General features: G+C 34.8%; 1 protein-coding gene across 1 annotated transcript in view; it reads right to left on the reverse strand.

Annotated features, from left to right (window-relative positions):
• Window positions 1–9,670: 9,670 nt before the first annotated feature.
• Window positions 9,671–17,901, reverse strand: part of LOC103598987 (F-box/LRR-repeat protein 17) — a gene marked incomplete at its 3' end in the record, with an annotated part of 183,506 nt that continues 175,275 nt past the window's right edge. The window contains exon 7 of the mRNA XM_008583063.1: window positions 9,671–9,801. Within this exon, the coding sequence (XP_008581285.1) occupies window positions 9,671–9,801 (131 nt within the window). The remainder of the gene's footprint in view (window positions 9,802–17,901) is intronic.

The raw sequence follows: 17,901 nt of genomic DNA on the forward strand, positions 1-17,901 counted from the left end.
AAGACAGTTCCAAAGTGCATCCTGAACAAACAGAAAAGCAATTAGCCTAAATTAATTGCTTTGCTGATGTGATTTGCAGTAGGTATGCTTGGTGGTTTTGAAACTCATGCCAGTGCTTTCACAACTTGATGTTCTGATGATTTTTTAGCCTCTTTTTGCACCAGAGCAATTAACCAGCTAATTGTTCCAATGTGAACCTGGCCTTAATCAGTATGTTTAGGTTCACAGTAGCAATTAACCAAATACTAAATATACACTTAAAAAGCAGCACTTAAAAGTACTATAAGAAGAGCTAAGGAAAAACTTGCAACATTTTTTTTTAAATAGCCATACTTTTTTCACCAAGAAGCAGAAAAAAAAGCTAAAACTATTCCTCTGTCTCGTTTCAATTAATACAAGGTATCATTATATATGAAAGGCAAGCAAAGTTTCTGGTTCTTCATTTTAAAAGTATTCCAGAGTCCCTACTTAAAGGGTAAAACCCAATGATTGAACATTAAAATCCGATTTGTTGTTCAAAAAAAAAGAGGCTATAGCTTTCAGATAAGTAGCATGAAATACGTAAAGCAAGCTCGATCTGAATCCAGACAATGGCACTAAATTCTCACTTTAGTATCTACTTTATTCAGAAATAAATAAATCTGGAAGAAAGGGGACATATGAACCAATTGCCTGGATTTCAGCCAGAGTTCAAGCCAAATTTAAAAGCAGTTTTATTCATCCTACAAAAGCAGCATTAATAATTCTCTCGACATGAATGTATTACATTATTTCTGTGAGTGAGGCCCTGTGTGAGGTGCTGAGAGGGTGAGGTGCAGGGTGAGGGCAGAGGGCCAAGATGAAGACACAGGTCCTCCTTACAAAGAGAGAAACTCATAAACAAAACCTCACATGCATACACAATGATATATGCCATCGACAGAGCAATATGCCATGGATTCAGCTAGACAGTAACGTGATGCAGCACTTCATTATGATCACCACTATTATTTTGTCTTTTCTTTAAATCTAAAGAAATTCATATTCATTTTAAAGGAAATTATTATAGCCGTCCACCTATATTTGTTAATGTCACAAGTTTGCTTTTTACATACTTCAGTAAGTGAGAAGTAATTTTATAGTGCCTTAAATTAAATATTTTATCAGTTGAGGAATGATACACCTAAATAGGCCTTCCTATTTTTATGAAGCATAAGGGTTCGAGATGAAAATATTCTGTTATTTATCATGTCTTCAGAAAACACCTCCCTTTATTTCTGAAAGGACTGTCATACAGAAAATAGCCCAGGCACATGCATGTCAGCTCTGCCATTTTTAATTATTACCAATCAAGTTACAGCAATTTCTCTTCTGGTTAAATGTGTGTAACTATCTTCTAAAATATTTTTTTATGCCACTGTTCATAAAATCTTTTAGTCTGAAGCAAAATCCCTTGCACTAAACTAATAACTAATCACAGGAGATATTTATCATCTCAAGCCTTTTACAAGAAAATTGTCAGATTTAATCACCTTTCTCATATTTTCACTATTTACTGGGCTTTATTTATCATACATTTAAAACTGTTGACAACAGTGAATTACTTTAACTACCATGTCTGGTTTGGAGGGTTAAGAACAGGACCTAGGAGAGGTGAGAGAGGAAAAGATGGTATAAATTTGTCCAAGCAGTCAATAAATGAAGATTTTCTTCATTGCTGGCAATTTTAGAACAGACTTCAGGTTAGAAAGCCTCCAAATCCAAGGGCTTATAGTACTGCATTCATTACCATTTAAAATGTATCCCATTCTTTCCCATAATTTGATCACAAATTCTGATTTCATAACACACAAAACAGATTTTTTTTTAAATCCTGCAAACTAAGTGCCTATCATATCTGTTTACTCATCCTTATATTGCCTAAAACACACAAAAAAGCATAGCAGCATTTTGAGTAACATATCCAGGAATACCCATAATAACGATTTTATGGAAACTCTGTTAATTATTCTTATTATTTGTAGAAATGTTCACTTATGCATTATTGCTTACTGGGAACCAAATACAACACAGAAATTAACAACTACCATTGCATGTTAGGACTATAATAATAAATAATAATAATTCACATTATTCTATTAGACAAAATAATGAGATCATGGAGGATTAATAAGTCAAACTTACCCACAACAAATCTGGTTTCCATCCCACCTCCAGATTTGGAGTTAAAATCAAAGCAGGCTGAGATATATGTATCTCATGCAGATTTTCTTTTGAAGTGATTTTACTAGTTTAAATACTCTGGTGTTGCATAAATTAATATTTTCTTAAAAATTATATCTAGTAACTACAAGTACTGAAGAACCAATATCAGAACTGATATTCAACATTTCTACCTACCAAACAACTAAAAAAGTTTGTTTAAATTTGACTACACTAAGAATCTCATCAGAGAATAAGTGCGCAAATCATCTTATCAGAGAAACTTTACCTTGTAGAAAAAGTATCATTGATTATTTGAAAAATCACATATACTAGGAAAAGTATACAGATTGATTATGCCAATTATTTCTTACCAAGGGTACTGAAACCTTCCACGAAGTTAATTTCCTTTTTTTTTTTTTAAACTGAAAGACAACTCATGCAAGGTATACCTCTGTATTTTTCTTTAATCTGCAATGGTTCAGTATTTGCTACAACTGACAAGGAGCATTTACAGATAATAAAATATTTGTAAAAATGAATGTGCATCACTACATGCTTAAATAAATACCTATTCAAAATTTATTTGTGAAATTCTTTTTGAGACCAACTATGAATCAGATGTTTTACGAGACACAAAAATGGGAGAGACTTTCTACTTTTCCTCAAGGAATTTCTTAAGAAATGAAGAGCATTTACAAACAGGGTTGTGTGGAAAAATTGCTTCTTATTACAAAATATGTTGTTTTAAAACATCTAAAACCCTTCACATGCAGTAAAATATTCAAAATGTGTCACTTCTCAGATATCTCATAGAAAAGAGAAGATAACATTCTAATGGTATTCAGAATGATCAAGCATAGTCTTTTTTCTAAGGTCAGATGACCACAAAATTTATCATCCACGCCAAGACATTTTGGAACCCAGAAGGGAACAGCACCAGCACAAATACTAAACCTCACAGAATGCCAAGAACACAGGCATGGGCTGGGACCCGGGCAAACCAGGATATGTGGCCACTCTAGGTCTGGGACAGAATAAGGTACTGTGAGACAATGAGCCCTTCTGGTCAAAGCCGTTGGACTTTGAAGACACTGAAAAAAGGGACTGGTCCTGGTTGTGAGCTGTACAACATCTCTGGGTCTTAATTTCTTACTTTGAAAATGGGGTTAATAATTTCACCCTCAGGGTTGTTATAGAGATTAAACGAATCACTTAACACAGTGTCTGGCACAGATTGCAATAAGTAGTAGCAATTATTAGCTATTGTTCTTATACTTGTTCAAGGGAAAAAAGAGAAAATATTATACGAGAGTACTTCAAAAAGTTCACAGAAAGATTTGTTTATCTTCTAATTCCATTTTTCCATGAACTTTTTGAAGTACCCTCATACAATCTGACCTCACTAGCACTATAAAACCAATCATGGCTTTAAAGAAAATGTCTAATGGATAGAAGAATACAGAAGACATCACTTTTGTAGATGGTTTGGAAGCCTGGATAGCAGTTACTCCAATACCGTACTATCTTTCTAGGGATGGTCTTACAAATAATTGTAAATATGTGAACATAAAAGAGTGTCAAAATTTGCCTACCTCAAACTAATGTCACTAGCTCAGAAAGACTCCATTCTGTCCCTACGGTCCTTCCAGAACTCAGTAAAATATCTTTCATTGCTCCTTTTGCAAAAATATGGATAAGTATCACAGAACACACACAAAATTATTTAGTGGATTACAGAAATAAGATAAAATTCAGTTTTACTAAAGCTCTACCTAACCAGCCCAGCCATATTATTAGGTACCAAAAGTATGCAGGCAGACTGCTCCATATTCTAAAGAGGCAGTAGAGTGTTGCTATAAATACCACCACAGAGCTGCTTCAACAGTAAGCATTATTTTTGCCGCCTCTTTATTTCCAAGTTTTCAGGCTTTTATAGGAGAAAACTGCTCAAACTTCACACTCAATACTCCAAGGTGAAAAGTATTCCTTTCCTACAGACCACATAACTTTAATAGAAAACAAAATATTCTTGAACTCAAATGCAACTATGCCTGCGGGATTTAATGGATAGGTCTGTCCCCCTTCGGCAATCTTTAAACTTCAGTCTCTAGGAGAATTAAGTAATATTAGGGGATTGAAATGAAATAAGATTCTAAGTCCACTGTGACATGACATTCACAGAAAGATAGTAGATTATCCACCTAGTCCTTCAACACTTATAAATACAATATATAGCATATGTTCACAAAACAATTCTTAGAAATAAAACACAATGGACACTCAGCAAATATTTTATATCACCAACACCTGCTCAAATCCTCTCTGAACTTTATTTCTAAATATCACCGTTTTTTATTGAATCAACGGAAATTTGAAAGAAGAAACAGAATAAACATCCAGAGAAGATCAAGGGAGTTAGAAAAATCTTTATATAAAGTCTCACTGAGTTTTACATGAGCCAGGGTGCTGTCAGTCTCATTGAAAAGGATGGTGGAACAATCTGCCACTCTACAACTTTAACCTAGTAAACCTAAAAGACTAAAAAGGGATTTTCCTATAGAAAAAGAAAAGAGAAAAAATAGTATTAAGATATTCTTAATACTAAAAAAAAGAAAGCATGAATCAAATACTAAGCACTGCCAATGAATTCATTTTTAAACAAACAACTTTAAATCACAGGTTTAAAGTTGGAGGAAGTTTAGTAAATTAGTTCAACCCTCCTTATAATTCCCAAAACTCTTTCACAACATTCTTGTTTAAAGTTAGATTGAGTTCTCTATTTTGGAAGACAGTTGAAAATGAAAGTTTTAATTTATTTTGAGCTGAATTCTGTCTCTCTCTGTAACTTCCACCTGTTGGCCAAAGTTCTCGTGCCTGAAATAACAAAGAACTTATTTAGGTGAACCAATTAACTATTATCTGTTAATATATTTTATCAGACTCAACTTAAAAAGAACTATTTGATTTAAAATATAAAATATCTAATAATTTCTGCACTTTGGATTTTAATTCATTTCTAGACTAGGTGGGGGACAGACAGATAATCTAAAAGAATGCATCATGCCTGGTAGGAAGAGTGGAAAACTGCAGAACGGCCAGAGAATAGCCCATTCCTCATCCTGAAAAGATTATTGGTATGAGAAAATGTGGGCCTAGTGTTGCCAGTTCCAAAACAAGGCCCAAATTCAGAATTTTTATGTGAACTATCCCAATTTTTAAAGTATTGGCAACTAATTTAACTTTTTAAAATACTGTATATGCCAAACTAAACAGCTCCGTGGACTAGACTCAGATATGGCCCACCAGTCTGCAAGTTCAAACGGTCTTATTTATAAGTTTTATTTAAAGAGAAAATATGTATGGTTACTATTCTAAACTCTAGCACATATGAAGTGAAACTGCAATATATAACAAATCTTATTTTGTACTTGAAAGAAACTGGCCACAATAGTCTAAGATTCAAAATTCTCCAAAATTGAGTGCCCACTGATGTAATATCTCCCCTTACTTACATAAATGTAAGATTCACAAAGCAAATTAAGGCAATATAATTTACTTTAACTATCACCCTGACTTTTGTTATACTTGGGACGTTAGCAAATGAATACTAGAGAATCTTTCATTTCTCTTGTGTTGTCTTCCTATATTGTTCTCCTAATTCATGAGCAAGAATGGTCAATGTCAATGTAAGAATCATGTTTTTATAACGGGAATACAGACAATAGACTTGAACTTTTTTTTCATGACTAATGGTAAAAATTAAAAATTGGGAGATTAATTATATCTTTGATTATCAATTTAAAAATTCAAAATAGCTTTTGTAAGGATCTGTTAAAATCAATTAGATATCATTTAATTATCATTGGCAAAAAGGAACAAAAGAGCCATTATAAGCAAATTGCTATGAAGATGCTCAGAACCATTCGGTCTCTTAAATATCAGCTTTTTACATCCAAACATTCTGCTTTTGGACTGTGTCAAACGTGCAAAAACATTGAAGACCAAATTGGCTGTGAAATAACAAAAGATACATATCATATACAAATAAATATTTCAATAAACATACAGTCAGAGAGTGTGGAGGAGACATGATGTTTACCAGATGTTTAATTTAAATCGTTGATAGAAATAGTCAATGTCCTCTTTTCATAAAACACTTGGATTTTATTTGTATTCAAAAGCAATGGTAAATGTCAAATGACTACTAGACCATCCTTCTGAATACAAGAAAATATCATGCTGGTTAAGTCTCTAAACACAAAAAGTGCTTTTAGAAAAACAAAAATAAAGAACAGCATGTCTTATCACACAGATCAATTCAAGGACCATAGAATGCTAACAGATACCATGAGCATAATAGTGAAGTCCTTCAATTACTACATATTTTTAAATTTTGACCTTCAAAAAATATGTTCACAGGTAAGAGCTTTTAAAACCTAGGATAAATCATATATTAAGAACTGAGAGAAGTATCAATGTGAGGAATCTTTTTATTAAAACCAGCAACATTAAAGATAGATCCTTGTAATAGGTGACATATATAAAATATCTGAAGGTTCTAATATACTTTTATTATGAATGAAAATAATGAGCTTAGTAAAAAAAAATTAAAACCAGCAACATTAAAGATAGATCCTTGTAATAGGTGACATATATAAAATAATATCTGAAGGTTCTAATATACTTTTATTATGAATGAAAATAATGAGCTTAGTAAAAAAAAAAAAAAAGAAAAGAAACCTAAGAATTTTACATAGAAATGTCAATTGCTTGTTAAATCCCAGCTATGAAATAGAAAATTGATACATTAGCCATCTCTTTCTCTTGTTTGTCCTTGCCCAGTTTTTACTGTATGTAGCAATGATGGAAAAATACATCCATCGAAAAGCCAAAGAGAAGTCAAACAAATGGTCTAAATTTAATAGGAATAGTATGACCTTCCCCTAAACAAAAGATGTTGAAGAGATTAAATGAGAACACGTGTAAAGTGCTTGTCAATTACCTGGGCAATAAAGGTTACTTCTGTCCTCTCTATCCTTACCAGGCTCACTATTATCATTAAGTCTTATGTCACCTAAAGAGAATGACCTTTGAGAGCAGCAAAGGTCTCAGTGCACTGAGGACTCAGTGCCCCATAGTCTGAGACACACTATCAAGTATTTAGTAGGGGGTTAATAAATGCTTCCTGATTTACCGGAGGATAATAATAATGAACAAATGTAAAACAGAAGCTAATTGATAGGCTAAATGCATTACTGCATTCCAGTGCCCTCTATATGAAAGGTTACTAACCCATCTCAGCTAAGTGCTGAAATTATAATTAAGTCTGATGATAAGTCCTAGATTTATACCAATATAATTACAAATATTACTTAGCTTAGTAATACAGTATGGCAAGAACAATGAGATGAGTAATTTAGATGATACTGCAAAGTGGGTTTTAATGTTTGAAACTTCTATTACAGTACACAGGATAAGTGCAAGCAGCGTAATTAAAACCTAAGTCTGATCTTTAAAACTCTACTGCTCAACCTCATTAAAATGCACGTTTTCTCAATTAATCCAAACTTTTCCATTAAAAATATAAAAATACACTTTCATTCCTTGCAAATAAATCTCTACAGTATATATATTTAGGATCAAACACCAAGTAACCATTACAGTTAAGTAGGAAAAAAACTATTGAAATAGCACAAGGTTTGAATACATGGAGTCTAACAAAGGAAAGAAAAGACAAAGTGAGGGCTGCCCACTTTTTCATTTGTAAATTACTCAGTTATAGCTAAATAAGCATTTAAAGAGCTATAAGATTAGAAATCCCTGAACATTTTTGTATAAATGGTACAAACCTAAGCAAAATGTTTATTTAGGAGATAACCCGGACTTCATCATATTTACCAATTAGTGTATTTGCCAATTACTGACTCTTCTACACACGTCAGGTTTACAGAAATTTGTTGTGGAATATAATCATTTAGTTGCAGATACAGTTTTCTCCTTTTTTTTTTTTTGTCTTTTTTCGTGTCCGGCAACGGATCGCAACCCTCAGTGTTGCCCCCGTACCGGACCGGGGACCGTTTTCTCCTTTTAATTCAATGCATTACTAAGAAATTTATCTCAATATTAAGCTAATGTTAAACAACTAAAACCACAAGGTAATATTTATATATGTACTTTATTATTTGTTATGAAACTCTTTTTAAAGGATATTTTGAAGTGTTATATAATTGCCTATATAGAAAAATGTTGATTATAAAGATTTTAATTTTTAAATTTATATCATTTCAATTTTCTTTAGTTTTTTTTTTCTTTAGTTTTTTTATATGCTTCACATAGTAAATATTAAAAACAATAAACACTTTTTATAAATGATGATCACAAGCCCATTCTAGATTAGGAAATTTTTAAAGAAAAATTTTACTAAAAAGAGCCAAGTAAAGCTATCACATAATTTTAAGAGTAATTCGGAGTAATTTAAGAAAATATCACTAGAATTTACCATAACTGGGTAAAATGGAATCTATATGATTTTATTTTTAAAGTATACAAGGAAATTAAAAGTGGGGTCTTGAATTTAAAGCATTATCTGATACAAAACTAATAAATTATTTCTATTTATAAAAAAATTAAGTTTAAATAGGTTCTAATTTTAGCTGAAATAGTGCTTTCTATTTTAAAAGCAAAATATTTTTGGTGATCTATCTTTAAAAAAAAAATCTTGGTAAGAATCCTATCCAAAGCCTATAATTACAAACCTACCTAAACTAAGCTGTAGTGCTAGCATCACTATGCAGTTGTTTCATTACAAAAGTCTACTTTCAGGGGTTTCCCTGTATCTTTCCTTCCTTCATGCTATATTTGGAATACCAATATAAGTTTATCATTGTTTACAGGTAAAGATTTCCCATTTTACACATTTTTACACTATATATTAAACTGTTCATCATATGACTTCCATTTTCAAAACAAATTACATTTGTACAGAGAACAAAATGTCATCCTCAAGAAAGGATCTAAATGTATAATTTTTGAGATAATTTCTCAGAATCATTTTCCTTAATAAATAAGTGAAGAGTAAAATCAACCACAAATGTTATAAAAGATATTAAAATGACAAATAGACAATATATCCTAGATGGGTAACAAGAAAAAAATTCAACAGACTAAGGTTGTTCTAATTGTTTAGGCGAACGTTAGTATCAAAGCACATAAAAACTTTGCTGCATTTATAAGCAATGAATACGTTGAAAGTACATAAGTGTAATTCAAAAAGTTCATGGAAAAATAGAACTGAAAGAGAATATGAATCTCTCCATTAGCTTTCTGAAGTACCTGTATACATCGAGATGGCTTTCAAAATTTAAACATATCAATTTGAAAAGGCAATTTTACTTTAAGTTGACATGCCTTGTCATAATGATAATTAGTTAGTGTCTGCTACATGTTTTCCTCTGGAAAAGTGTCTTTAAGCTGTTACAATGGTTACCTGTCATTTATGATCCAGTTCAGACAGAGATTGAGAGAGCTAAGATTTTTGCACCTCTTGACAATTTCCATCACAGTTTCATTATCCAGTTCAGTGATGTGACGTAGGTCCAAGCTGGAAAGGTTTCTTAGCTAATGAGATAAAATGAAAGACGAAAAAAGTAAATGCAGCATTCATTCTCAAAAATTTTAAATAGTTTATTACAAGATACAGTATCACTGTACAATATTTATAATACATAATAGTTGAGAATTTTTTAATTAAACATTAATTACGTAATATTTTACATACTAAACTTAAAATGAGTATGGAAATCTATGGTGAATATATGAATGGCAACAAACATTAAAATAAAACAGATTTTATTGAGGCATCATAAAAATTAAAAGTTAGCAATCTATTGTCTAACAAGGTGGGCAAGCTGTTGAATATATTACATTAAGTACCTACAATCTGATGAGATTATTTTCTCTAATGTTCAACTTCAGATATTTATTTTCATAATTATAATGCCACATTATATATTTGCCATAATTATAATGTCACATTATAATGCCAATGTCATATTTTAAAGATAAAATATGAGTAAATGGTTAATTGAGAGATACCTTGGTGTTATTTTATCAATGTACTTCAAATTGTACCATTCTGAGTGCATGCTTCACTACGAAACAAAACATTGTTTAAGAAGTGAAGGTTTTTCTCAATACCATCTTTTCCATTTCTTCATTTTCTCTACTCCTTCCTCGAACTTTCTTGTCTTTCCCTGATGTTTAGTCTCCAAAGTAAATTAATGGCATCATTTACATAAAGTGGAAGGATCTTAATTATCCTCTTCAAATAAGCTACATTTTCAAAGAAGCTATTTTTGCTTAATAATATGCAAAGAATTAATCTAGAGGTATGTGGTAGACCAAACAACACTCACATCCCTCCCACCAAAGATTTCTATGTCCTAATGTGTTACCTTACAAGGCAAAAGAGACTTTGCAGATGTGAATAAAGTAACAAATCTTTAGATGTGGAGATTATCCCAGATTATCTGAGTAGGCCCAATCTAATCATATGAGTCCCTTATAAACAGACTCTTACTCAGCTAAAGTCGGAGAAATGTGATGGAAGATATAGGAGACATTTGAATCATGAAAGGGATCCAACTTGCCTTTACTAGCTTTGAACATGGAGAAAGGGGGCCAGAAGCCAAGAAACATGTCCTGCTCTAGACCTGGGAAGAGCCCTTAGCAAACAACCAGTAAGAAACAGGGACCTCGGACCTACAATCTGAAGGAGCTTAATTATGTCAAAAACCTGAAGGAGCAAGAAAATAGATTCTCTGCTCAAGCTTTTAGGAAGGAAGACAATCCAGCTGACACCTTGAGTTTAGCCTGGTGAGACCTGTGTCAGACGGACTTCTAACTTAAAGAACAGTGATAATAAATTTGTGCTGTTTTAAGCTGCTAAATATATGGGGAGTTTGTTACGGCAGCAATAGAAAATTAGTATACAGTATTTCCAGAATTAGAATAGAAAATTAGTATACAGTATTTCCAGCAACTTGAGGGAACTCTCCAGGACTGGCTTGCTGTTTGTTACGGCAGCAATAGAAAATTAGTATACAGTATTTCCAGCAACTTGAGGGAACTCTCCAGGACTGGCTTGCTTCTCTGTCCCACCATCAAATCCTTTTATAGAGGGTGCAGGTTACCCCTGCAGGAAGCAGATTTGCAGGTATAATTCCACTACCAAAGGCCTCAGAGTGGTGAAACAGCTAAGTCCCACCTGAAAGTCAGTTCAGCTTAAACACCAAGAGAAAAAGCAGATACTTGAATTTCCACTGAAAATGTTCTATATCTTTGCTGTTCAATATGATAACCACTAATTACATGCAGCTACTGAGCACTTGAAATGTGAACAGTGTGACAGGACGTGAATTTTTTATTTTGTTTAATTTAATTAATTTACATTTAAAATTTATATGTGCATGTAGCTAGTGGCTACAGTGTTGTGCAGCACAGCTCTAGAGAATGGTCATCGGGAGGCACCACCAGGCGGCACTTGTACCCTCTTGCACCTCAGCTCACAAAGGGAGAAGCTATACAGAGAGAGTTCAAAGAATCACTACTCATTGCTCCCTGAAGCATGCTGCAGAACTATGGAAACAGAAATAGCTAAGAGACATAAAATACAAAAAGGTCCCCAACAGTAAGTAAATTCTTTGTAATTGAGACAGCAAGATTCTGTAATGTCTTCTTCTAAGGGCTGAATTCTGAGCATTTGTAAAGAGAGAGCTTCAGGAAAACCTCTCTGCAATTGGCCTATCTGGCCAGATGTTCAAGGAAGTCACGTTCAGTCCACCGTGGGACTCAGGAAAATGGCAATCCTGAATGGAGGCAGAACCAGGAAAGAAGAAACGGGTTCTGACAAAGTTTCTACTCAAGTCACCATGGGCTAAGGGCTTTACAAATCAGAACATGACTGGTACTAGGCAACCAAAGCACACTGTAGGGGAATGGACTCACCCTTGTTAAAACAGAACTTCAGAGCTTTCTGGCTGTCTTAGCAGCTCCAGGCAGCTAACCAATCAGAAACTGGGCTGACTGCCTCAGTTTCCCTTTCCTCATGGGTCTCCTCGCTCTCATAATTATAGTCGACACCAAGTCCAGAGCCCAAAGGTGAGCTGTTTGGGCCCTAAATTCTACGACAAACATAGCTATTAATCCCTGTCCCTTACCTCTCAACTGTAGTTAACATAGGCTGGTATTAAACAAAACAAAACAATAATAACCTTTTTTTTAAAGTATCCTAAAGGAACAAAAAAATAAAGAACTATATAAAATACAGAATAAATAGCAAAATAAGTTTCTATACTCTTTCTGACCTCTCTTAAAGAAACAAAGGGCTGATATGCATGCTCCTTGCTATGTTTTCTTCCTTCAATACCTGACATATCTCCATGTGGTGGAGGTGAAGTCATCCACAGTAATGGCTGGGCTTGGAGCACAATGGAAGGCTGTGACTTGAGTGCCAATGTCTTTTATGAACATAAGATGCAGATGCCAGGAGTATAGAAGAAAAAGGCAATAAATCGGGAGAGAGAATTGTAATGTCAAATAGCACAAGTCTCAGTGTTTTATTAATTAGATCTGTTGTTACTTTTCATGAGAGGCAGGAGAGCAATGGTCTGGAAGAAGCTATGTAGAGCAAAGAGGATCCTGTCCCCACCTTCTGACCCTGAGAAACACAGTGAGAAAATAAACAGGTGTGACAGGCAGAATTCTAAGATAACCCCAATGACTCATGCCCTAGTATAATCCCTGCCCCTTGAGTGTGGCAGTACATGTGATAAGTACATAAGATGAGACAATATCCTCCTTATAACGTCAAGGTAAAAGCATTTTGTAGTTATAATTATGCTTCCTGATCAGTTGACACTGAATGAATCAAAAGGGAGAGTATCCTGGGTGGGCCTGGCCTAATCAATTGAGCCCTCAGAAATGGTCTAGAGGTCAGAGGGATTCTCCTGCTGGCCTTGTAGAAGTAAGCAGCCATGCTGTGAGAGGGACTATGAGAGGCCTCTAGGAGCTGAGATCAGTCTTTGGCTAACAGCCAGCAAGCCAGCAAGAAAATGGAGACCTCAGTCCTACAACCACAGGGAATTGAATTCTTCCAACAACTACATGAGTTTGTAAGAGAATCTGAGCTCTAGAAAGAAATGTAGCCCCAGCTGAGACCTTGATTGCCTTGTTAGACCCTCGGCAGAGGACCCAGATAACCCATGTCTAAACTCCTGACCCATGGAAATAGTAAGATGATAAATGTACATTGTTTTAAGCTGCTAATACATGAGTTTGTAAGAGAATCTGAGCTCTAGAAAGAAATGTAGCCCCAGCTGAGACCTTGATTGCCTTGTTAGACCCTAGGCAGAGGACCCAGATAACCCAAGTCTAAACTCCTGACCCATGGAAATAGTAAGATGATAAATGTACATTGTTTTAAGCTGCTAAATTTGTGATAATTTGTTGCACACCAATACAAAACTAAAATAGAAGGGCTGCAGGGGGTACCCTGTCTTTGAAGAGACTCTAGGCTTCATTTAAGAAGAGGGGAATATCATTAGCCACTTTAAACACTGAAGCTCACTGCCCTCCTTTACACGCATATGATCACAAAAGCAGAGTGAGATGCTTGACCTATTCAGCTTTCTCCTCTAGGTTTATCTTCAGCTGCCAAGAAAGTACTTCCTAGAAGACAGTTCTGATGTGGCCAGTCTTGTTAGCTCCACATTAGGAGAGAAAGAGAGAGACAGAGACAGAGGAAAAGGGGGTACTGCTAAATTTCTCAAACCAATCCTTATAGGAAGATGGGTTTAATGGAAATACTTCATGAAAATGTTTTCACAGCCCCTGGGTTTTACTCAATTCATATTGTGCCAATAGTCACATGCTTCCATGTATATTTTAATACCATAAGTTAACCGCTTTTTTACTTTCCCTAACGTTTTATTTTTCACAAGATTTTGCATTAGTGCTGGAGAAGTAGCTAAAATGGTTTCATTCATCGAGTTTTCTTATTCTTTATTGAGCAAAAATCAACTTATACTTGTGAAGAATCTCAGTCACTGTTAGATTTGATACGTCTCTTATTAATGCTCCCCTCACTAATGCTACTTACACTTCTGTTTTCTATCTAAAAACCCCCATTTTTTTTAAACCACTTTATTTTTACAGTTAGCTTTCTTTACAGGGCATTTTTTGATCCCCACACACAAAAAAGTTTTTAGCGCTGTTAGAGATGTACTGTTCTGGTAATACACGAAGAACCAAACAGCCTCTTTGAACGGCAGAAGCTGCGCAGCTTGCTAGGCTCATGTTCTGACAGCAGCCCCATGTTGGTACCACAGAAAACTTAGAAATAAATACATTAAATGGACCCACAAGGCTGCATGAAAATACTTTGATGCATGACTATTAAACCTATGGATTAATTTTGCTGTGTGTAAACATATGCATATGTAAAGTGTTAAATACAGCCATGCATAATACACATATATCATCACTTTATTTTCCCCATTATCCTTTATTATAGTCTCTAAGAAGACATAAAATCATAAAAATTTTATCCAGCTACATAAATATCTTCTACACATGCGTATTTTGGGGTCTAACACAGCTGATGTCACAAAGTTTCTATGTAAATTCTTACACATCTCTGAACTTCCTTCATTGTAAAGTATCTCTTCATCACAACATTTGAATGTACTTAATGCCACTGAACCAGACACTTAAAAATGGCTACAATGGTAAACTCTATGTTATGTATATTTTAGCACAATTTTTTAAAAAAAATCACTTCATCAACCTGGAGATGGTGAGAGTGTACAAGAAAAGTTCTGTAAAGAAGAAAATTTAAAGTTGTTTGTGCCAGGTCAGTCCCTCATAGTAGGGAAGATAACTGAGGGCCAAAGAGATTTGAATAACTTTTCAAAAGTGCAGATAATGTAGAGAGAGACTTTAGCAATCTAAACTATTTTATAGATTTGTGAAAAGCCAAAGATATCTAAGAAGTAACAGTTCCAGTGACATAATAAAATTCAACTGTAGTTGACTCCTGGACTTTTAGGAAACCTGTATCCACACCCACTCCTCAGCACAAGGTGGACCAACACTGGGCCAGTTGTGACTGTGCCTGCCCTGTATTTACAATCCATAAATAAAACATTTCTTATTCTTCCAATGGAGCACAAATGCATATATGAGGAAACAGGTTAACTTTGGGTCTTATATTTCAGGATTCTACTGGGATCCTGAAGAGTATTTCACTCTTGTTTCTTCATGAGCTGACAGTCAGTGACTATGTTCCCTTGGCCTTCCCTTTGACTATTTGGTCAGCTCAACTTGAGCAGTTCCAGGAGGCTAATTTCCAGTAACCGGCATCATTACAAGACACAGACCTACCACCTCTGTGGGATGAGGCATTTTTATTCAAAATTCAATGAACAGCTCTGTCATATTCATCACATTCCTTCTCTTGCTATGGGAATTTCATAACAGTGCCTTCAGTAACCGGCATCATTACAAGACACAGACCTACCACCTCTGTGGGATGAGGCATTTTTATTCAAAATTCAATAAACAGCTCTGTCATATTCATCACATTCCTTCTCTTGCTATGGGAATTTCATAACAGTGCCTTCCAGTGTTTCATAAAAAGCTATCTAAAATAATCCTTCATAGTCTGAAACAGATAACAACACTTAGGAAACTGACATTTTAAGGAAACCTACTTTCCTTATAATCCACTGGTACTCTTGGGTTATACAAATCACAGAAGATTTGAATAAGCAAAGCCTTACAACCAAGATCTTCTAAATGCTTCACTCCGATTTTTAAACATTTAGTAAGGTATTTTAAAAGAAACCCAATTTGGAATGTAGACTATAGGTAATCACCTGTCGGTTTAATACTGCTTTTATTGGAAAAAATATGACATCTAACCAATTCATGTTAAAGACTAAAATTAGTCAATGATTGGTATGGCCATATATGTACTGAAATATAAATGAGACACTAAAATATTACCTAGGAAACACATGCTTGGAAGATTATAAAAAGACCTCAGATAGCTTCCAAATTTTCTTAAGATGCTGGAAAAGGAAAATATGAAACAAAACTTCTCAATTGTGTGGGAAGACTAGAGTGGATGAACCAACAAAAGAAGACACACAGTACCCAGGCAGCATGGATAATCCACCATTTTACGCCAATGAGGATAATTTTTATGTGATACCAGTTGGAGGTGATCATTTTTGAAAAGAATAAAAACTTCTGTATAGTTAAATATGTTTGAATATCAATTAGTACTTAAATTACTTCTTGCCAGCATTTCTGATATTGGCTTTATTGGGACTGGGTTTTTAAGCAATCAGTTGTAATCTTTAGGGAGCAAACTGAAGGGTTAAGACAGATTGCCTTGCTGATGAAGGGGTTACTGGGTCTGTAGATCAGCACCACACACTCACCAGCCAAACACCTGCCAGGCTGTCAAGGTGGAGACCAAGGGAGAGCCCAAAGGCACAGACAGGCAGAAGGATCAGAGAAAGGCAGCTATAAGAAAACTGAGGACAGCCTCTGTTAAAGACAGAGAAATCAACTAAAAGAGAAAAGGAAGGGGATCATAGCACAGATCTTGTAAGATAAAAACAGAAAAAGTAAATTTAAAAGCTAGGACTGCTGAAAATGGACAGAAAAGGAGCAGAAAGCATTTCTGTCCTGGAGCACAGAAAGACTTCCACACCTTGACAGAGTCTGATATCTAAACTTGGAAAAGAACATGATTGGACAAGAGAGAGAACAAGGGTCACCTCTTATACTCATCAACTGGGCCTGACCTTCAGTTTGGTTAAGGCTAGAACTTAAGTATAGAAATGGTAATAAAAACCTAAATAAGTCACATTTAGGACATCAAGCAAATCCTTCCCAGCACCTCACAATACTGAGAACATCAGGGTGGAATTGAAAGGCTTTTAAATAGCCTTAAAGCGTGGCAGAAACAATAAAAATTGCTAATACTAATTATGAAAATAAGACTTCCAGGAGCTTGGAATCCATAATAGCTCCCATGCCGGAGCTCCCACTCAGGCACCTTCTCTATGTAATCTTTTAACCACTGCCTTTGGGATCACACTGGGCTTCTGTCTCTGCATTATTTTCAAATCCAAGGCTTGTTTGCTTCTGCCATTCTCCTACTGGATGTGGCATTCTTCACCATTTTATTCACATTGTTTTGCTTTCTAGGATACTTTACTGCCCTGCTCTCCTCAGAGCTGTCCCTCCTAACTCCTTCTGTAACAGGCTGAACAGAAGTGACTCCCTTTTGTTAAACCTTTGGATTTAAAAACTTGTTCTCTCCTGTAATCGAAACCACATACCCTGCAGATAGTCACCAGAACACAATGATTCTTGCTCTCACATTGTACACAAATAATTAGAGAAAAATTATTAACCCAGATGGCCATTCTCTACTAGCTTACTAACCTGATCTTATTTGAGAATAACAGGAACTGAACCCTTGGAGAATGAAGTATGACATGGGTCAACTCCCACCTGGGAAATTCCTTGATGATTATCCGATCCACTCAAACATGTCTGCATGCTCCCACTTGGTCGCCATGAATAAACTTTCCACCACAGACCCCTATAAAACTCTTTGGCAAACTTGGGAGAGGTGGAGAT

The sequence above is a fragment of the Galeopterus variegatus genome, unplaced genomic scaffold (assembly GCF_000696425.1).
Source record: "Galeopterus variegatus unplaced genomic scaffold, G_variegatus-3.0.2 Scaffold2819, whole genome shotgun sequence".
Classification (NCBI taxonomy): domain Eukaryota; kingdom Metazoa; phylum Chordata; class Mammalia; order Dermoptera; family Cynocephalidae; genus Galeopterus; species Galeopterus variegatus.